Below are 19,227 nucleotides of genomic sequence, written 5' to 3'. Positions count from 1 at the left end.
GAAACTCTTGCTTGCATCCCAGGGTGTGCTTCCGTGACCAAGTTGGTTGGGACTTGTTGTTGTTAGTTGCTGTAGAGTCGATTTAGCTCGTGGCAACCCCATCTGTGCAGAGTAGATCTGCTCTGTTGGGTTTTTAAGGCCATGACCTTTCAGAAGCAGATCTCCAGGCCTGTCTCCTGAGGCACCTCTGGGTAGATTCGAACTGCCAGCCTATTGGCTTATAGTCAAGAGCTTAATTGTTTGCACCACCTAAGACCTCCAGAAGGTAATAAAATGTGACCAGAGGTCCACAAAGCCTCTCTTTTTCTTTTTCTCCTTTTCAGTCCTCAAATTTCTTTTTTTCCTCCCTCTTTTCCCCCGTCTTCAAATATCTCCCCTATTCCACCAGCATTGCCCAATCTTTGACCAGTTTCAGAAAGATCTGAATATATACCAACGTCTTGGGTCAGACAAATGCCTTTTAAGCTGATTGAACCCTTACCTGGTTTTAGTCAGCTTATTAATCTAATGTCTTGTTTTTTTCTGTTTCCTTTTAGTTTTTTGCATACCTGGTCTTGATTAAGAAGGATGTTTTAAAATATATATTTATTCCACCCTTTCTTTTTTTGCTCCCTATTCACTCCTCATTTTTTCCCACTGTCACTTGTTTGGTATTATCCGTCAGTCACACAGGGGAAGCCAGGCTTCCTTCAGGTGAGCCTTACTCAGTTTCACATGGGTCTGCTTTTACACTCACTACTGCCAGAGCCATTCAAGCCCACTGGTGACTGAGAATTTGATTGCTGGGCCCCAGCACTTTGAGTTTCTCAGTCCCACTGATGAGATACCATCTGCCTCTCAGAAACTAAGGAGTTAGAACATACATCCGTTTGGTCCATTGTGTTCCTACCACTTTAGCTGGTTTTGAGAAACATAGTATTATCCAACAATTAATAAAAGTGTGTGGAGACTTAGAAGGTGATTTCTTAAAGTCTAATCAAGGGTAGGGGTTGGAGCCCTGGTAGTGCGGTGGTGAGAACTCAGGCTGCTAACCGTAAGGTCAACAGTTAGAATCCACCAGCTGCTTCTTGGAAACCCTATGGGGCAGTTTTCCTGTGTCCTGTAGGGTCAGTAGAAGTCGGAATCTATTCGACAGCATACAACAACAACAGATCAGAGGTAGGAGTCCTGGTGACACAGTGGTTAAGAACTGTGGCTGCTAACTAAAAGGTCGGCAGTTCAAATCCACCAGTTGCTCCTTGGAAACCCTGTGGGGTAGTTCTACTCTGTCCTGTAGGGTTGCTACAAGTTGGAATCGACTCTACAGCAACAGGTTTGGTTTAGTTTTAATCAGAGGTAGGGAGAGCCCTGGTGGCACAGTGATTAAATGCTCAGCTGCTAACTGAAAGGCTAGCGGTTTGAGCTCCCAGTGGCTTTGAGGGAGAAAGATTTGGCAGACCGCTTCTGTAAAGATTGCAGCCTTGGCAACCCTATGGGACAGTTCTCCTCTGTCCTGTAGGGTCTGTATGAGTCAGAATCTACTAGACGGCATCAGGCTAATCAGAGGTAGGGAAGAGAGGCAGTATCACGTTTCAGAAAAAAACTCTCTAAGTTTTTAGTCCAGTTAAAGGCAACACCCTCTTTCCAAACACCTGCCACACCAAGTCACTAGGCGAAATTTAAGGGGTGGCTGACGGGAGTAACATCCCTTCCACGTTGCTAGAATAAGAAGGTGGGGGCCAGTTAGCCTCTGTAGTAGTTCAACCTGCCTGAACACTGAAGTAGGCATAGGTTTGCTTGTTTATGCTCAAACACAGACAGAATCTCAATTTCAATCTCTCTTTCAGTTCTTTCTCAGCTCTTATGGCTGCTTTCTCACCTACTTTTATTTATTTATACATCTTGTTGTGGCTGTTGAGAATATACACGGCAAGCACATACCAATTCAACAGTTTCTACACGTTCAGTTCTGTGACATTGTTACATTCTTTGAGTGGTGCAACCATTCTCACCCTCTTTTTCTGAGTTGTTCCTCTTCCATTAACATAAACTCACGGCTCTCTAAGGTTCCTATCTAATCATTCAAGTTGCAGTTGTCAATTCGATACCATATCGCCTGTTTTCACTGGCTGTTAGAACAGCTTGCATTTGAACATTGTCTCTCCTGTAGGCACATGTGCTACCAGTGGTTTTCACAGCCCTAACTGGATAGCTTGGCCCATGTTTTTTTGAAGAAACTTTTGCAACTCACTTGTAATCTTGTCATGAATTTGGTTCCTGTGTCTGCCTCCTTTACATCTAAGTATATACCATGACTATGGTTGTGTCAGTCACTATCCTGGACATTCAGAATAAATCTACTCAATCCTCAAGGCCCTTCTTTTTGTGAATTTGCTCCCCAGTTGGTTCAGGTGTTGATATTATTAGCCTTATTGACCCTTAACAGCAATTTTACCAAAGGGATTCCTTAAGTCACTAAGCGACAGACTTCTTGAGGGTAAAGACTGGGTCTGTTTCAGTCATCTCTGTACCCTGAGATCTTACAGCAATGCCAGGCATATAACAGGTGCACAGCAAACATTTATTGAATGAATGAACTCAAGGCTGAATATTTACATGAGACTTATGTGTGTTTCCTTCATGTGATGTTGGGCTTTTTGTTAATCATTTTACATTAAATTCGGGTTCCCTCTCTACTAAAGGAATATATAGAGTCACTATACCAAAAAGAATTAGTCAACTTTCAATCATTTTAGGAGGTAGCATATGATCAGGAACCGATGTTACTGAAGGAAGAAGTCCAAGCTGCACTGAAGGCATTGGTGAAAACCAAGGCTCTGGGAATTGATGGAATACCAAATGAGATGTTTCAACAAATGGATGCAGCACTGGAACTGCTCATTCGTCTATGCCAAGAAATTTGGAAGACAGTTACCTGGCCAAACGACTGGAAGAGATCCGCATTTATGCCTATTCCCAAGAAAAGTGATCCAACTGAATGCAGAAATTATCGAACAACATCATTAGTATCACACGCAAGTAAAATTTTGCTGAAGATCATTCAAAAGCGGCTGCAGCAATACATTGACAGGGAACTGCCAGAAAAATTCATTCCAGATTAAGAAGAGGGCATGGAGCCAGAGACATCATTGCTGATGTCAGATGGATCCTGGCTGAAAGCAGAGAATACCAGAAAGATGTTTGCCTGTATTTTATTGACTGTGCAAAGACATTCGCCTGTGCGGATCATAATAAATTTTGAGTAACATTGAGAAGAATGGAAATTCCAGAACGTTTAATTGTGCTCATGATGAACCTGTACATAGATCGAGGCAGTCGTTCGAACAGAACAAGGGGGTACTGCATGGTTTAAAGTCAGGAAATGTGTGCATCAGGGTTGTATCCTTTCATCGTACTTAATCAGTCTGTATGCTGGACAAACAATCTGAGAAGCTGGACTGTGTGAAGAAGAATGGGGCATGAGGATTGGAAGAAGACTCATTAACAGCCTGTGATATGCAGATAACACAACCTTGCTTGTTGAAAGTGAAGAGAACTTGAAGCACTTACTGATGAAGATCAAAGACCACAGCCTTCAGTATGAATTACACCTCAGCATAAAGAAAACAAAAACCCTCACAACTGGACCAATAAGCAACGTCATGATAAAAAGAGAAAAGACTAAAGTTGTCAAGGATTTCATTTTAGTTGGTTCCGCAGTCAGCACCCGTGGAAGCAGCAGTCGAGAAATCAAAAGACACTTTGGCGAAGGGTAAGACAGTACACAGTACTGGAGAAGTCAGCACAACTTGTTCAAGGCAAGGTCATGGAAGCTCTATAGACATATACAGACTCCCTGAGGGACTGAATTACTGAGCTGAGGGCTATGGGGACCATGGTCTCAGGGAACATCTAGCTCAATTGGTAAAACATAGTTTATAAAGAAAAATGTTGTACATTCTACTTTGGTGAGTAGTGTCTGGGGTCTTAAAGACCTGTGAGCCACATCTACGATACTCCACTGGTCTCACCCCTTCAGGAACAAGGAGTAATGAAGAAAACTAAAGATACAGGGGAAAGATTAGTCCAAAGGACTAATGGACCACATCTACCACGGCCTCCACTAGACTGAGTCCAGTACAACTAGATGGTGCCCGACTACCACCACTGACTACCATGACAGGGATCACAATAGAGGGTCCCAAACAGAGCTGGAGAAAAATGTAGGACAAGATTCTAACTCAAAAAGAAAGACCAGACTTCCTGGCCTGACAGAGACTGGAGAAACCCTGGGAGTATGGCCCCCGGACTCTCTTTCAGCTCAGTAATGAAGTAACTCCTGGGGTTCACCCTTCAGCCAAAGATTGGACAGGCCTATAAAACAAAACAAGACTAAAGGGGCACACCATCCCAGGGACAAGGACTAGAAGGTAGGAGGGAACAGGAAAGCTGGTAATAGGGAACCCAAGGTTGAGAAGGGAGAGTGTTGACATGTCGTGGGATTGTTAACCAACGTCACAAAACAATATGTGTACTAACTGTTTAATGAGAAACTACTTTGTTCTGTAAACCTTCATCCAAAGTATAATTACAAAAAAAAAAAAAGATGCATTGCATTGGGCAAATCTGCTGTAAAAGTCTTCTTAAAAGCGTTGAAAAGCAAAGATGTCACCTTGAAGACTAAGGTGCGTGTCTTAGTTATCTAGTGTTGCTATAAAAGAAAGACCACAAGGGGATGGTTTTAACAAAGAGAAATTTATTTCTTCAGAGTAAAGCAGGCTAAAAGTCCAAATTCAAGGTATCAGCTCCAGAAGGCTATCTCTCTCTGTCAACCTTCTCACCAGTTCCCCCAGACTAGGAGCTTCTTTTGCACAGGGACCCCAGGCCCAAAGGACTCACTCTGCTCCCAGCACTGCTTTCTGGGTGGTATGAGGTCCCCAACTCTCTGCTTGTTTCCCTTCCCTTTTATCTCTGGGGAGATAAAAGGTGGTGCAGGCCACACCTCAGGGAAACTCCGTTTACATTGGATCAGGGAGATGTAAGGATGGTGGTACGATCCAGCCCCAATCCTTTTAACCATAGGCAGAGATTATGGTTTATAACACATAGGAATATCACAAAATGGAGGACAACCACAGAATTCTGGGAATCATGGCCTAACCAAGTTAATATACACTTTTTGGGGAGACATAATTCAATCCGTGACAGTGCGCCTGACCCAAGCCATGGTGTTTTTAATCGCCTCATATGTACACGACAGCTGGACAATGAATAAAGAAGACCAAAGAAGAATTGACGCCTTTGAATTGTGGTGTTGGCGAAGAATATTGACTATACTATGGACTGCCAGAAGAACGAACAAGTTTGTCATGGAAGAAGTGCAACGAAAATGCTTCTTAGAAGCAAAGATGGAGAGACTACGTCTCACATACTTTGGGCATGTTATCAGGAGGGATCAGTCCCTGGAGAAGGGCATCATGCTTGATAAAGTAGAGGGCCTGCGAATACAAGGAAAACCCTCAACAAGATGGGTTGACACAGTGGCTGCAACAATAGGCTTGAGCATAGCAACGATTGTGAGGATGGTGCAGGACAGGCAATGTTTCATTCTGTTGTATGTAGGGTCACTATGAGTCGGATCCAACTCTACAGCACCTAACAACAACAACAACAACATCTACTAAAAGAAGGAGACCTGGTGCCCTGGTGGTTAAAATGCTCAGCTGCTAACCAAAAGGTCAGTACTTTGAACCCACCAGTTGCTCTGTGGGAGAAAGATGTGGCAGTCTGCTTCAGTAAAGATTTACAGCCTTGGAAACCCTACGGGGCAGTTCTACTCTGTCCTTTAGGGTCGTTGTGAGTTGGGATGGACATGGCAGCAGCAGCTTTGGTTTGGTTTTTTTTGGTTTTCAATTTCTAAAAAGCCAGAAATTGAGTTTTTAAAGAATATATTTGATTGTGCCTAATGTTTCCCTCCTTTGCTTTTCCTTTTGTAAAATAGTTAAGCGCTTATTTCTATTTAAAACCTGAAAAACTGTGTCCCCTGAGAATCTTTCTCCAAAGCTAATGTTGAAATGATTAAACACATTAAACTGAAAAATCAAATTTTCCTTTCATCTTGATAAAACTTAGTGTTTACTTTAGGTCTAATAGCTATATGAAAGTAGCCGTTCTGAGCAGGAAATGAAAAAACAAGGGACAGACAGTAATTGATTCAGTTTCAATGGCTAGATAGGTAATTAGACAATTAGATAATCTTAGTTAGAACAAACTCATGTTATATCTTACTGTCCAACCAGCAGACAACTGTGATAATCTGGTACCAGTATAAATACAGGGGCTTCTTACTGTTGAGTCTCATCTTTGCTGAATTTTGGAGAGTCTGCATGTACCTAAGCGGGAGGGGTAACGTGGTTGTTGAGTTTGCATTTTATCCAGCAAAGTGCGTTAGAAGCATTTATAAGGTTTGGTGATGGCTTGTGTGTACTTTCTATTGATTTTTGTAGCTCTGCCACATGAGAAAAAAGATCATTTTTTTTTTTTCCTTAGTGAGTCCTTTGTGATATGTTATCAGGAGCTGATTCATTCTACTAGGTCTAGAGAAACACAGGGCTGGGAAGAGCTCTCCAAGGGATATTCATGAAGGTTGAAAAAATTGTCAGTGAGGTATTTGAAGTTTCTGAAAAGCTTGTAAAAGTTTATTATACAAGAGCAATATTAAACAATTTAAAATTCAAAGCTTTATGTGCAAAGTCTTACACTGTTTGTATTAATAATAGCACAAATGGGAAGCAACAGTTCAGTCAAGTCCAATAACGGGGAAGTTTGTGCTTCAGGATGGAGAAGTCGAACTCCTGGGAGTTAAGTCGCTTTCCCAGGGTCTTAGGGCTGGCAAGATCAGAATGTTCTTTCCACTAAACCACTCAGTGGACAACATAGCCCAAAAGGTCAGAGGTTATGAAGTGACTAAAGAAGTAGCAGCATGAACATATGCCTCTGATAAGTGAAAAGGTTAGATAGAATTGAACATGTATTACAGTTACGACTTAGTTAAGATGCATTTGGGTAAGAAGATAAGAGGAAAATATAAAGATTGTAATGCTTGTATTAGGCTGGTGGAATTTTGGATGCTGTTTTTTCTTTGTTTTCTAAAATGTCTATTGTGGCTAAGTTACTTTCAAATCCAAGTATTATTTAAAACAGAGTGCCTGTAGTATCAGTTTAGCTCATCCGCCAGGGTACTGAAAGCCTTCACATTTTTGGTATGCTTTCTGGAAGAGTGCATGGCTTTTTCAGCTTGTGTTCATGTCTTTAAAATCCCAGATCATCAAGTTGTTGGACGGAAAACGGTCTCAAGCTGTGGGGATCTTGATATCTAGTTTGCATTTAGAAATGAAGGACATCCAGCAGGGTAAGTCTCCTCCGTCACTTTTTTCCAACTTTTTAATTTTTTAGCATTTTCTCATGAAAAATTTCTAACTTAATGCAGAGAATATTAAAATGAACCTCTGTTATAATATACCTTGTGTTCCCAACACCCAGCCACAAAATCATCAACTCATTTTGTTTCATCAAAAGCAGCTTCCCCCCAACTGGGTTATTATGAAGCAGATCCCACACGTTTTGTAATTTCATCCTTTAAAAATGTTAGTACTATCTCTAAAAGATAAGGATACTTTTTCAAACACCAGTAAATACCATTATCATGCTTTTAAAAACAGTAACAATTATTTCCCAGTATCATTAAATACGTAGTTCTAATTTCCCTGATTGTCCATATATTCATTGTTCATCCATTCACTTCCGATTAATTTGAATGGGTATCCAAACAAGTTTCATGCATGCCTTTGACTGGCATGTCTGTCCAGTTTCTTTAATCTAGAAGTTCCTACCTTTCGTCTTTTTTCTTTTGTTTTGTTCTGTTTCTTTGTAATTTATTTGTTGAAGAAACCAAGTCACTCGTCCTATAGAATTTCCCACATCCTCAGTTTTGCTGATTGCATTGTCGTGTTATCATTTATCATGTTCCTCTACTCCTGTGTTTCCTGTGAACTGTTAGCTTGATCTGATTTTGGTTTAATTTGGGAAGAAGAATACCTTGTAGATGTTTCACATTCTCTCAGGATATACATAATTCCTGGTTGTCTGTTTATGTGATGTTAGTAATGATCTTTGCCCAGATCCATCATTTCATTAGAAGTTTGCAGAACAATGTTGTACTAATGCCATCATTTCTTCTTCATTAGCTGGACTACTTCTATGGAAAGACAATTTCCTTCATCAACCATTTGGTTATGTCATTGTTTCTTAATCCCCCCCCGCCCTTTTTTTTTTTCCCAAATGAGACTGTTTCTACTTAGTTATCTTTGGCTCAATTTTAAATAAAATGCATTTTAAAAGAAGAAATTTTACTTGTATATATTTTCCTTAGTCTCTAGAAAAGTGGACCAGCAGCCATCCTACTTTTTTGAAATCTGTGTCTTGCATGAAAACAATACTCCCCTTTCTCAGTAATGAACTAAATGTAAATCTTTATTTTGACATGTCACTTATAATAGAGTCTGAGTTGTAATACGATCTCTCTTAGATGGTTTCAGGAGAATTAAACATGGGTTCAACAGCGGAGACGCTCTCAAACCACACTGCCCTTTAGGTTTCAGTCTGTGAATACCCAAAGGTATTTTACTCTGGTTCACAGCAGAAGACTCCCATAGGTTCAGAACCATAAGACACATACTTTCACATACAACTTTTCCTTTCAGGGGAACATTCTTTTGGGGGAGGGGGCTTAAAATTTTGGTGTATTACAAACTGTACAAATTCCACAGAAAATTGAAAATCTCCTAAATTAGATGATAATCACACGGTATTCAAATAAGCTGGTCAATTTTCAGTATTTAAAATCAGTAATAGGTTTTTTAATAGAACTGAATATATAAGTGTGAATATTAAGCTTCAGAATATGTTTCTAGTAGTTGATCTGAGTTTGGGGCAAAGGGTGGCAAAAAGGTCGACCCAGAGAAATCTTTCAGTAAGTTTAGGTGTTATATCTTCTGAAAGAATTGAGTTTCTGGTGAATTTAAACCGGAAGAATGTGATTCTAGGGTTTAAAAAAAAAAAAGATGAAACAAAAAGTCTAGACAGAGAAGCTTATAGTTACTTGGGAAGGGTACTAACTTTTTTGATGTAGGCATTGAAATTAGGGATTCTTGAGGTATAGCGGCAGATTCTTGTCGTAAACAATAACTATTCATGAATCTGGTGAAACACCATGGATATGAGTCTTCCCAGTGCAACATCACGTTAGACTTTATTAACATCATGTTCTTTTTAAGGAGCACTGGTGGTGCAACGATTAAGAGCTTGGCTACTAACCGAAAGACTGGTGGTTTGAACCCACCCAGCAGCTCTGCTGGAGAAAAACCTGGTGATCTGCTCATGGAAAATCCTACTCTGTCACGTGGGGTCTCTATGAGTAGAAACCAACTCGACGGCACCTAACTGCAGCAGTAACAAGAACGTCCTTTTTAGGCGTTTTCTGCTGTAGTGTATCAGACAACCACATGGATAAGAGTGATCCCAGCCATGTGATATTCTAGTTAGTTGCCAGATCAGGACCACAAACCATCTTCCATGGCATCCCAGTCTTATTGGACTGAATGTTCATGCTGAGTTGAATAGAAAATTAGTTCACCCAGACATTTTCCAGTATTCTTCTCTGGCCAAGGATAGGCTTACGTGAAGTTAGAAGTGAACTTTTATTTCAGCATTGGAAATGTCAGTTGTAGCGTCATAAACTTTGAGGACTTATGGGCACCATTGTAATTCTGTATTCTGACTCAATCACCTCTGCTATCCACCTCAGAGATCTGGCTCCTAAGTTCTAAAACAAAAAACTCCATTCCATTTCTTCATTTAGTAATACATTCCAGATGAATATGGCAATATAACCAGAGCTTAATCTTCCTTTGGAATCATTTGACTGACATTGGCATCTGAAGGTCACTTAGGTGCCCGAGCTGTGTCAGTTGTATTTCATTCTGAATCCATGTCTGGTCGTGAATGGAATGCACTTGGCCTTGTGTTGTCATCCTGATGAAAGGATTCCCTGTGCTGTCGTTGGCTTAAGATGTTTATTTTAATGTGAAGGGGGGTGCAGTGAGATGGGCTCAGGGGAGGCCAGCTGGCAGCCTGGGCAAGGCCTCACAGCACATCAACCATGGTGAAATGACCACAGTTCTGAGGCTGCTCTTTATCCCCTTTGTCACGTATTCATCTTTGTGAGTACACAAAAACAGAACCACTAACTTGTACTTTCCTAACTCAGAAGAAGATGTATAAACCAGAAAGCTAATGTATTCATTTTTTTATAGAGGAGACTATTCCTTTCTCATGACTAAAATGTTTGTTTTCATTATTTTCTTCCTATCACTTACCTCTACTTGACTATATCAATTTGTTTTTGCTAGTTTCTACGTTAAAATGTCAATTCCATCACTCTATGCCAGTCACATGCATTATAGGTAGTTTTTGAATGAATGAATGAACAACTGAAGAGATGGAGACATGAGTATAAAGAGAAAGGCATAAACAAATTTGGAAACAAAACACCTGAATCTTGTAAAGCATATTACTCAGTAGAAAGAGAAGTGTCTACAGACATCCCGGAGGACTTCAAGCATTCCATTTTCTAAATGACACCGACATTTCAGTTCTGGCTCGCTGAGATTACAGCTTGGGTATCTTGGTAACCGTTTTGGATATTTTAGTCCACTGTTTTCTCCCACAGATGAATAATCTGGCTTTTACTGGTTCAGCTCCTTAAGAACAGCCTTCTTTTCCTCATATGCAACTTCTCCGTTGCTCACTAGGCACTGCCTATAATGCACATTCAGGAAGTAGAAGCTTCACCCTATACCTCACAGATCATGAGTGGCAGAGCCAGTGTGTGTTCCTTTGTGTCATGTTGCTAGGGATTTTTTCTGTTCTTGATAATTGAACATTGTTTATAACTAATTGGGTTAGCATATAGAAGACATTCAATATGTTCACTAAATTTGATATGATTTCTTTAAAAAAAATAGACTAAACTTTAGACTAGATGAAATCAGATAAAGTCACGTATTCCATCCCAGTACATTTGGGCAAAACTACCATCACTTCATTCATGAATTCATTCATTCGGTAAACATGTATTGAGTGCCATCTCTGTATCGGGTACCGTGACTACACCAACACGTGAGATACAGACTGTCATCTTAAGAGCTCACAGGATGCTGAGAAATATTCAAGTAGCCCAAGACTACAGTAGAGTTGGCTGTGGAATGAGAGTGCAATGTCTTGACTGACACTACCTGTAAATTCAGGGAAGATCTTCACAGAGGTCGTATCACACAGAGAAGGAGCTTTTCCAGTTGAGGAAAGAGGATAAAATAAGGCCTGTGAAAAGGAGGCATAGCTAGAGTGTATAGATTGCATGTGAATGTGGGTTGTTTCAGGGCACAAGGCTAGAAGCATAATTAGCATCCAGACCAGGAAGGGCCCTGAATCTCACGGTAAGACATTTGGATGTTATCCTATCAGTAACAGGGAGAAGAAATATCAGGGGGGAAGTGCTTTGATCTGATCCTGAGTACAGAAATATACATCAGGCTATAGTATGGAAGACTGACTGACCTCCAAGCCCTCGAGTGCTCTGGCCACACCCTGTATCTTCTACTTCACCTCGCTGTATTTGCTTCCCCCTCACTACATTCGAGCTACAGTGTTCTTTGGGTCCTTAAAAATTGTCAAACTCTCTTTCTTCTGTATCTTTGAGTGTGCTGTTCCCTCTGTTTGAAATGCTCTTCCATTCCACTCTTTATATGTTGTTGTTGTTAGTTGCCATTGAGTTGGCTCCAGCTCATGGCAACCTTGTGTGTAAGAGGATGAAACGTTGCCTGAATCCTGCACCATATTCATGATCATTCATACATTTGAGTCCATTGTTGAGGCTAGTGTGTCAATCCATCTCATTGAGGGTTCCAGCATTTTCGTTGGATTTTGTCGCATTTTACGAAATGTGATGTTCTTTTCTAGCAATTGGTCTTTCCTGATGACATGTCCAAAGCTAGCTCCTTTTCTTGTTTGGAGTTTAAGGTTAAATGTCACCTCAACGAGGCCCACCCAGACACCTCTCCCTAATGTAAGTCACCTAGGCAATTCTCTCTTAAATTCTTCATAGCACTTATTTTATGTGTTCTTCTATGTACGTTTTTGTTTACCTGCACCACCAGAATATGAGCTCCAAAAGGTAGATTGAAGAAGATAATTGCTCACTGATGTGTCCCCAGCGTCTTATACTTGTACCTGGCACATAGATGATGATCTACAGGTGTTTGTTGAATAAATAAACACAACTAGTACTGAGGCAGAAAGTCTGCTGTCTTAATGGTTCAGATTATGTGTGACAAAAACCTGAACTAAGGCTGTGTCTGCAGAAGTGTGGATAGGAAGGTACAGGAGAAATGTACAGGAAAGGTAAAGGAGATATGTTCAAGGGGTATTTGGAGAGAGAATTGCTAGAATTAGGCACATGAGATGCAAGAAGTGATGGAGGAGAAGTCTTAGATGTACCTTGGGTTTCTGGATTCAGCAACTCTGTGCATAATGGTGCCAAAAGTAGAAACTAGAAGTAGAGGAAAAGACACAGTGGTAGAAGTAGAAAACAGTTCTATTTTGGCTGAGATGACTGGGGACATTTATGTTAAAGTGTACAATAAGCTTCTGAAAATCCTAGTCTGGTGCTAAGTGGATAGGGATAATTTGAAGACATAACATCTCTAAGAAAGTAACCCTTTTTATCTGTTTCTCTCTACCCAAGATGATGTTTGACATCTTGTGGGAGAAAGCCAAATCCCTACCCTGACTAAAGTTTAAAACACTGCATAACTAAAAGAAAGTCCTTGATTGTAGGGGAAGAATGGTTTCAGGAGGCTGACCATAATACCCACAGCTCTTGTATTTGGTCCAGGAGAGACTCTGAATAAGTGATTTACTAACTGCGTGTTTCCATCTGCTAAATGGGGATGACTTGTATTTAAAAGCATTTTGACATCCTTGGACACACTAACTGCCTACATGATTGCGAATTAGTGTTTTCATTCCATGTTAGTGATTTCCTCTTATTCTTTTCCCAGGGGAAATGGAAAATTGCTGTTGACTATTCTTGATATAAACCTCCATGTGCATTGCAACAGACTAGGTGCCAGAAACCTCCTGGCATTCATTTGGAAATTCCCGTACACTCAGAATTCGTATTTATAATATTTAACCTAAAATCAAAATAAAACATTTTTCAGTTTAGTTCCTGCTGGTTCAGAATTTCAGTTTGGAATTTATCTCCATCAAAGACTATCTTTCTGTTTAGGACTCTCAATTCAAAATGTGAGAGAGACAAACAATTTAATTGTATGTCCAGAGTCTAAAACCCAAGGTCCCAAATCTGAGAATGCCCACTGGACCTCGCTGCTTTTTGGCTTAATAATTTCCAGAAATCTCTGTCAGGGTTTATGCTAGCGGTCTAAAACGTAATGAATTTGACCAGGCCTCTGAAATTCTCTGTGAATTGCCTAGGACTTTCAGAGGAACAGTCTGACTCCAGCCTGGAAGAACCTACCCTTAAAGACAGTGGCCTCCAAGTTTTCTTATTTTGCACCTCTATTACAAAAAGCTTGGAGCATGCATCTCAGTGTATGTGTTCTAAAACATGTACTTTCTGTAAATGTACTGTGTAACTGACATGTTCATTATAAAACATGTACTTTCTGTAAATGTACTGTGTAACTGACATGTTCATTATAAAACATGTACTTTCTGTAAATGTACTGTATAACTGACACATTCATTATAAAACATGCTGAAGTGTGAGTTAAAGGGGATCTATAATATTTTTAAACGTCTTTCTGACTTCGATGGCTTTTAGTTAACATCTCAAGGCTCGATTTAGAAGTTGTGGTGGCTCGTTACTAACAAGAGTGGATATGAAGTCACATTTCCATCTTGATCAATTCTGTTGTTTTTAAGGGGGCAACTGTTTTGCAAATCTGATTTGATTGTCCTTGCTTTTACCTCATTCCATGACTGATGAAGAGCTTGTACAAGCAACAGAAGTGTCAGCTCTGCCATTTCCTTATTGTTGACGGATTATCTTCAATTTGGAGTTTCCCTGTAGGAATCTTTTGAAGCCAATTTGTTTGTTTGGTGAAGTTTAATCTAGTTAAAACCAGACTTTAGAATCTGAAAAATTCATTTAATTGGACACAAAAAAAAAAACTCTGTAGGTTGTGAAAGCAAACAATTGGGGGTGCCACAGATGAAGGCGCTTACCCACCAAACATGATGTGTGATCGTGATCTGCTGATGTACGGCTGAACGAGGGTGCCAGCGTCAATCCATATGTTAAATATTGGAAGCGTTCTTTTTTTTTTCAGATAAAATAAATAAAAATAGTTCTAATGCTTTCTTTTCCCACCTTTGTCTTCCTCCCACTGAGTCAAAACCACCTGAGCAGCAGGAATCCCACCCATCTTTTTCTAAACCACTGTGCATTCCTTCACTCACCGAGCTGAGTCCAGAAAGCAGAGGGTGGTATTTCTTTGTACTTTACCTTCAGGCAACTGGCTAAAACCATCCAATCTGCCTGGAATGTAATTTTGGTTTAAAAGAACCAGAACTAATGGAAGAACAGAAGCAGCTTAACACAAACTGTTTCTCATTCCACTGCCCTACAGAGAATAGAGAGGATGTAAGGGGGAGGTTTTGTGAATTCTATGCTGTATACCCTTCTTTGAGGTTTGAACCATGGACAATTTAAATAGTACCTATAAAGTGGTACCTTGGGCACCTTCGGGCATAGTACATGCCTGGACCTAGGTGAGAGATGGAGTTTTTGCTTTAAAAGATTGAGTGATTTTGAGCTTTTGGAATATATTAGAAAAGTATCTCTTTTGTGACTGTCATTTCTTCCACCTCCCAGCCAGCTCCAGTTTAATGTGTCATTTACACTTGCCTCCTATTCCATCAGAGCCCAAATTAAGGTCTTTACCAAGTAACACATTGTACCAGCAGGCATTTAGCAATGTAGCTAAGATTGTAAAATCCTTTGATATTTCTTATTCTTTATGTGTCTGGAAGCATCTTTTGTCTGTGCCTCTTCATTTTTTGTGTGGCTGTACTTTCCTTTTTAATCAATGCTGGCATGTAGTATAAAATTGCAATTACTCCTATCTTGTCAAGATTTTTTTTTTCAAGAAAATTAGAATTTATATTATGTGGACTTTGTTTTCTTTTTATTCAAAATAAAACCTTTTTAGGTTCCAGTTTTCTTTTTTTTAGAAATCCTTTTTGGTACGACCTCAACCGCAAATAGCTAACAAAGATTAAGTTGAATCATTTTACTACAGATATTGAAATAGCATATTAGAATTGAATTATTGGTGATAATTAGATAATGGGGGAGTTATGAACGTATACAGTACTCAACTGAAGTTTTCATAACATGGGCTGTATGTGGCTCCCATTCAGATACCGCTTATTGATATAAAAAGCATGTGATTCCATTTGGAGGCCAAGGTCTCCATGTAAATTCTTGTAATTTGTTGGTTCATTGATTTTTTTTTTTTTCCTTTAAGGTGGTGAGGAATTAGTGGACTGATTATTTGTACCTCAGCCTTATAAAAGATGAAAGAAGTACAGTCTCAGTCCAGTAAATTCCCACTGCCTTGGAGGAGAGTGGGGTCGTTACAAACTTGGGCTTGGGAAATCAAGGTGTAGAACTTTGTGCCCCCAGTTTCATTATCTCCCCAACTGAGGCCAACACTTGTACTTACCTGGTACAATTAAATGTAAAATACATAGAACAATGCCTGGCACAGAGGAAACACCCAATAAGTGCTAAAAAAAAAAAAAAAAAACCAAACCTGTTGCTGTTGAGTCGATTCCAACTCATAGCAACCCTATAGGACAGAGTAGAACTGCCCCATAGAGTTTCCAAGGATTGCCTGGTGGATTCAAACTGGTGACCCTTTGGTTAGCAGCCGTAGCAGTTAACCACTATGCCACCAGGGTTTCCCAATAAGTGCTAGCTATTAATTATTAGAAATTAATCCCTGGTAAGGTTTGCCCTGGTGGCACAGTGGTTAAGTGTTCAGCTGCTAACCAAAAGGTCAGCAGTTTGAATCCACCAGCTGCTCCTAGGAAACCCTATGGGGCAGTTCTATTCTGTCTATTAGGGTCACTGTGAGTCAGAATCAACTCGGTGGCAACAGGTTTGGTTTTTTATTTTGCTGTGCCCACCGTCTGATGTAGTTCACAGAGATTCCTTTAAGCTACTTCATAACTGGTGCCCTTTAGCATTTCTTTCGTATACATGCATAGAATGAGGTAATACATGTATCTGTGACTGATTGAAGGTGGGCCCTAGTGGCCAGTAGGGGATAGCAGGACCTGTTGAGGAGAGTTTCCATAGAGCTATGACCATAATGAAGAGACCGGGTTACAGAGCTCTTTAGTGGGGGCAGGACTGTGCTGCCTCCTGTCCTGGTCTCTGAGTGCTTCTTCTCCCGCCTTCCGCATACCTCTCTGCCTCCCGCCCCCTTTTCGCCTTTTGCCCAATTCCCATCATGAACTCCGGCTTCTGTCCCTTGATGGCCTTGTTCCTAGCAGGTGGAGACTATGGGAAGCTGTTCCTGCTCTCCCTTTCTTCAGTGCTCAGATCCTACCACTGTCCCTTCTCATCCCTCCCCCTCCTCCATTCTCCTTTCCTTTTCCTTGATAGAAGTCAGGGGAGATTTGTGGGAGTTTTGTGGGGCGGGTTACATGGAAGTTTTAAATCTTGAGAGCTTCTATGTGACTTTCCCCTTCCACTCTCTTTTCTTTCCAAATTGAGTTTTTATTGAGCCTGAAAAGTAATTAGTAATTTGAACAATACAGCTAATTTGTTAGCTATTTGGAAGTTAACACTGCTAACAAAATAATTTCCACTCATGAAGTCAAACAATCCTATTAATCTTTGCTTTCCTGGATTGGGAATGAATCTAGTCAGCAAATAGTGACTCCACACTCAGTTTTTGCAAGTTGACCCGTCAGCTTCTTAAGGAAATACAGAGAAGCATGGAACAGGTACATAGGGCTTACTGTTAAAACCAGTATCGGCCAAAGCCTGGTGAGCCAACCCAACCCCATCTGTCTGTCACATCCTCCACACCTTGTGTGACCAGATTTACTTTGGCTAATCTGACAGGCTAAGGGGTGTGCCTCTTCTACCCCAGTGTTTTGTGCCCAAAGGCCAAGTCAAAAAGAACAGCTTACTTAAATAACTCTGCTTGGTTTTTACAAATTAGGAGTCCTTCAAACAGCATGCTCAATCATTCTTTGTTTATTTGGACAAGGTGCACCTGAGGATAGGAAAGTATTAAGGGTTAAAAAATGGCTGGAGGGCTGAGAGAATTCCTGCCTGTTCTTTCTAGTTACCCTGGTCTCCTGAAAAGCAGTCTCCACACCAGAGAGGGAATTTGCCTGTCGTGCAAGACCCTGACCCCGTGCGTGTGCCTGAAGCAGGCGCGTAGTTTTTATGTGCGCCTGTTAGCTTGAATTTGTGATACTGATCTGTTTTTTGTCTCTGCTGACGGTTATTATATCTTAATGGGTGAAACGCTACTCTAATGATCCTTGTGTATATAATTCTTGTAGTACAGAGCAGGCACCAGAGGGCCACATAAAAATGTTTGCCTCAATTTCCCTGCAAAAAAGGAGCCCAGAAACCAGACTTGACCAAGTAACAGATTTTTAAAGGTAAAGGAACCCAATAAAATTACCAGCTTTTCCCAGCGTGTGTCTACTTCCTTTCGACATATTGTGAGGTGTAGGTGAAATATTCTAACTAAACTGACAGTGTGAGCGGGGACAACTAAGCGGAGAGGGAGATAAAAGTAAAAACTACCAGCAATGATTGATACTGCAGTAGCAATGAGTTGTTGGGGTCTCCCCTTTGTGGATTTGACACTTCACCTTTCTGACACCATCTGCAGGAGTGTTGGTATAATGAGCCCTATACAGATGGGAACGAAAGCTGGAATTACTGTATCAGGGCTTTGAGGCTTGCTGTAGAATTGTGTAGGCTGGTTTTTGTTTATTCAGCTTATAAAATAAAAGGTATGTGTTTGTGTATGTGTGTGAGAGGGAGAGACAGATTAAGAGAGGGAGAGATTGAGAGTTTTTTTGAATTGTGCTTTAAGTTAAAGTTTACAGTTCAAGTCAGTTTCTCATACAAAATTCTTATACACACATTGTTATGTGACCCTGGTTGCCCTACCTACAATGTGACAGTACACTCCTTCTGAGAGAGTTTTTAAAGTGTAAAATGGAAGGGTCTGGCTGATCCTAGGTGACTCCAAAAATATTTTATTCAGAGAATGATTTCTGTCTACATTGTAGTTATGCATTAACTAATTAAATGGGCTTATTTAATGGTTTATAAGTTTGTGTCTTCGAGAATTATTTAATCAGAGAGCATTTATTGATTTTCTGATACACTATTCCAGTACTTTGGAAATAGAAAGAATTATCAGGTCTGGCCCTCTAGGAATTGAAACTATGTTTGATGAACCCGAGGCAGAATTGTGCCCATGCAAGACAAGTCTCCTAGATTCCTAGGACTTGAGAGTTTTTACCTCTCAGACCTTTGGCCAATGACCTTACCTTCCTTGGCCACTCTGTAGAGTAGAAATAATAGAACCAATTTCCTTAAGCTTCTGGGCCCAACCAGATAATCTCTTGATATTGCTTCTTCTGCCTTTGAATTTTATTTTACTTTTTTTTAATATCCTTTTAGGGAAGAGGATAAAATCTTGGTGGAATACTTGGCATTGGCCTTAATCTCTTTATCTACCTCTTGCTTCACCAGTCCTGTATTTCCACCCCACTTCTCCCACAAAGCCAAAAAAGCCACACCTGTTGCTGTCATTCGATTCCGACTCATAGCATTTTTATAGGACTGAGTAGAGCTGCCCAATAGGGTTTCCAAGGAGTGGCTGGTGGATTCGAACGGCCAACCTTTTTGGTTAGCAGCTGAGTTCTTAACCACTGCCACTGCACCACCAGGGCTCCACTCCTCCCCCAGTCTCTGGGAAAAAGATCAACTGTTATGTCCAACTCTTAAGCATGACTGCTTATTTCTGTGGGTGCCACAAAGCTCTTTCCCCAGATCGA

General features: G+C 40.4%; 1 protein-coding gene across 1 annotated transcript in view; it reads left to right on the top strand.

Moving 5' to 3' along the window:
* Positions 1 to 19,227, top strand: part of LOC100656530 (formin-1) — a 381,454-nt gene that overhangs the window by 178,320 nt on the left and 183,907 nt on the right. Inside the window, exon 6 of the mRNA XM_003418636.4 lies at positions 7,303 to 7,390. Within this exon, the coding sequence (XP_003418684.1) occupies positions 7,303 to 7,390 (88 nt within the window). The remainder of the gene's footprint in view (positions 1 to 7,302; positions 7,391 to 19,227) is intronic.

Source organism: Loxodonta africana, chromosome 10 (assembly GCF_030014295.1).
Source record: "Loxodonta africana isolate mLoxAfr1 chromosome 10, mLoxAfr1.hap2, whole genome shotgun sequence".
Classification (NCBI taxonomy): Eukaryota; Metazoa; Chordata; class Mammalia; order Proboscidea; family Elephantidae; genus Loxodonta; species Loxodonta africana.
Note: the sequence above shows the minus strand (reverse complement) of the source record. Positions and strands in the feature narration are given on the sequence as shown.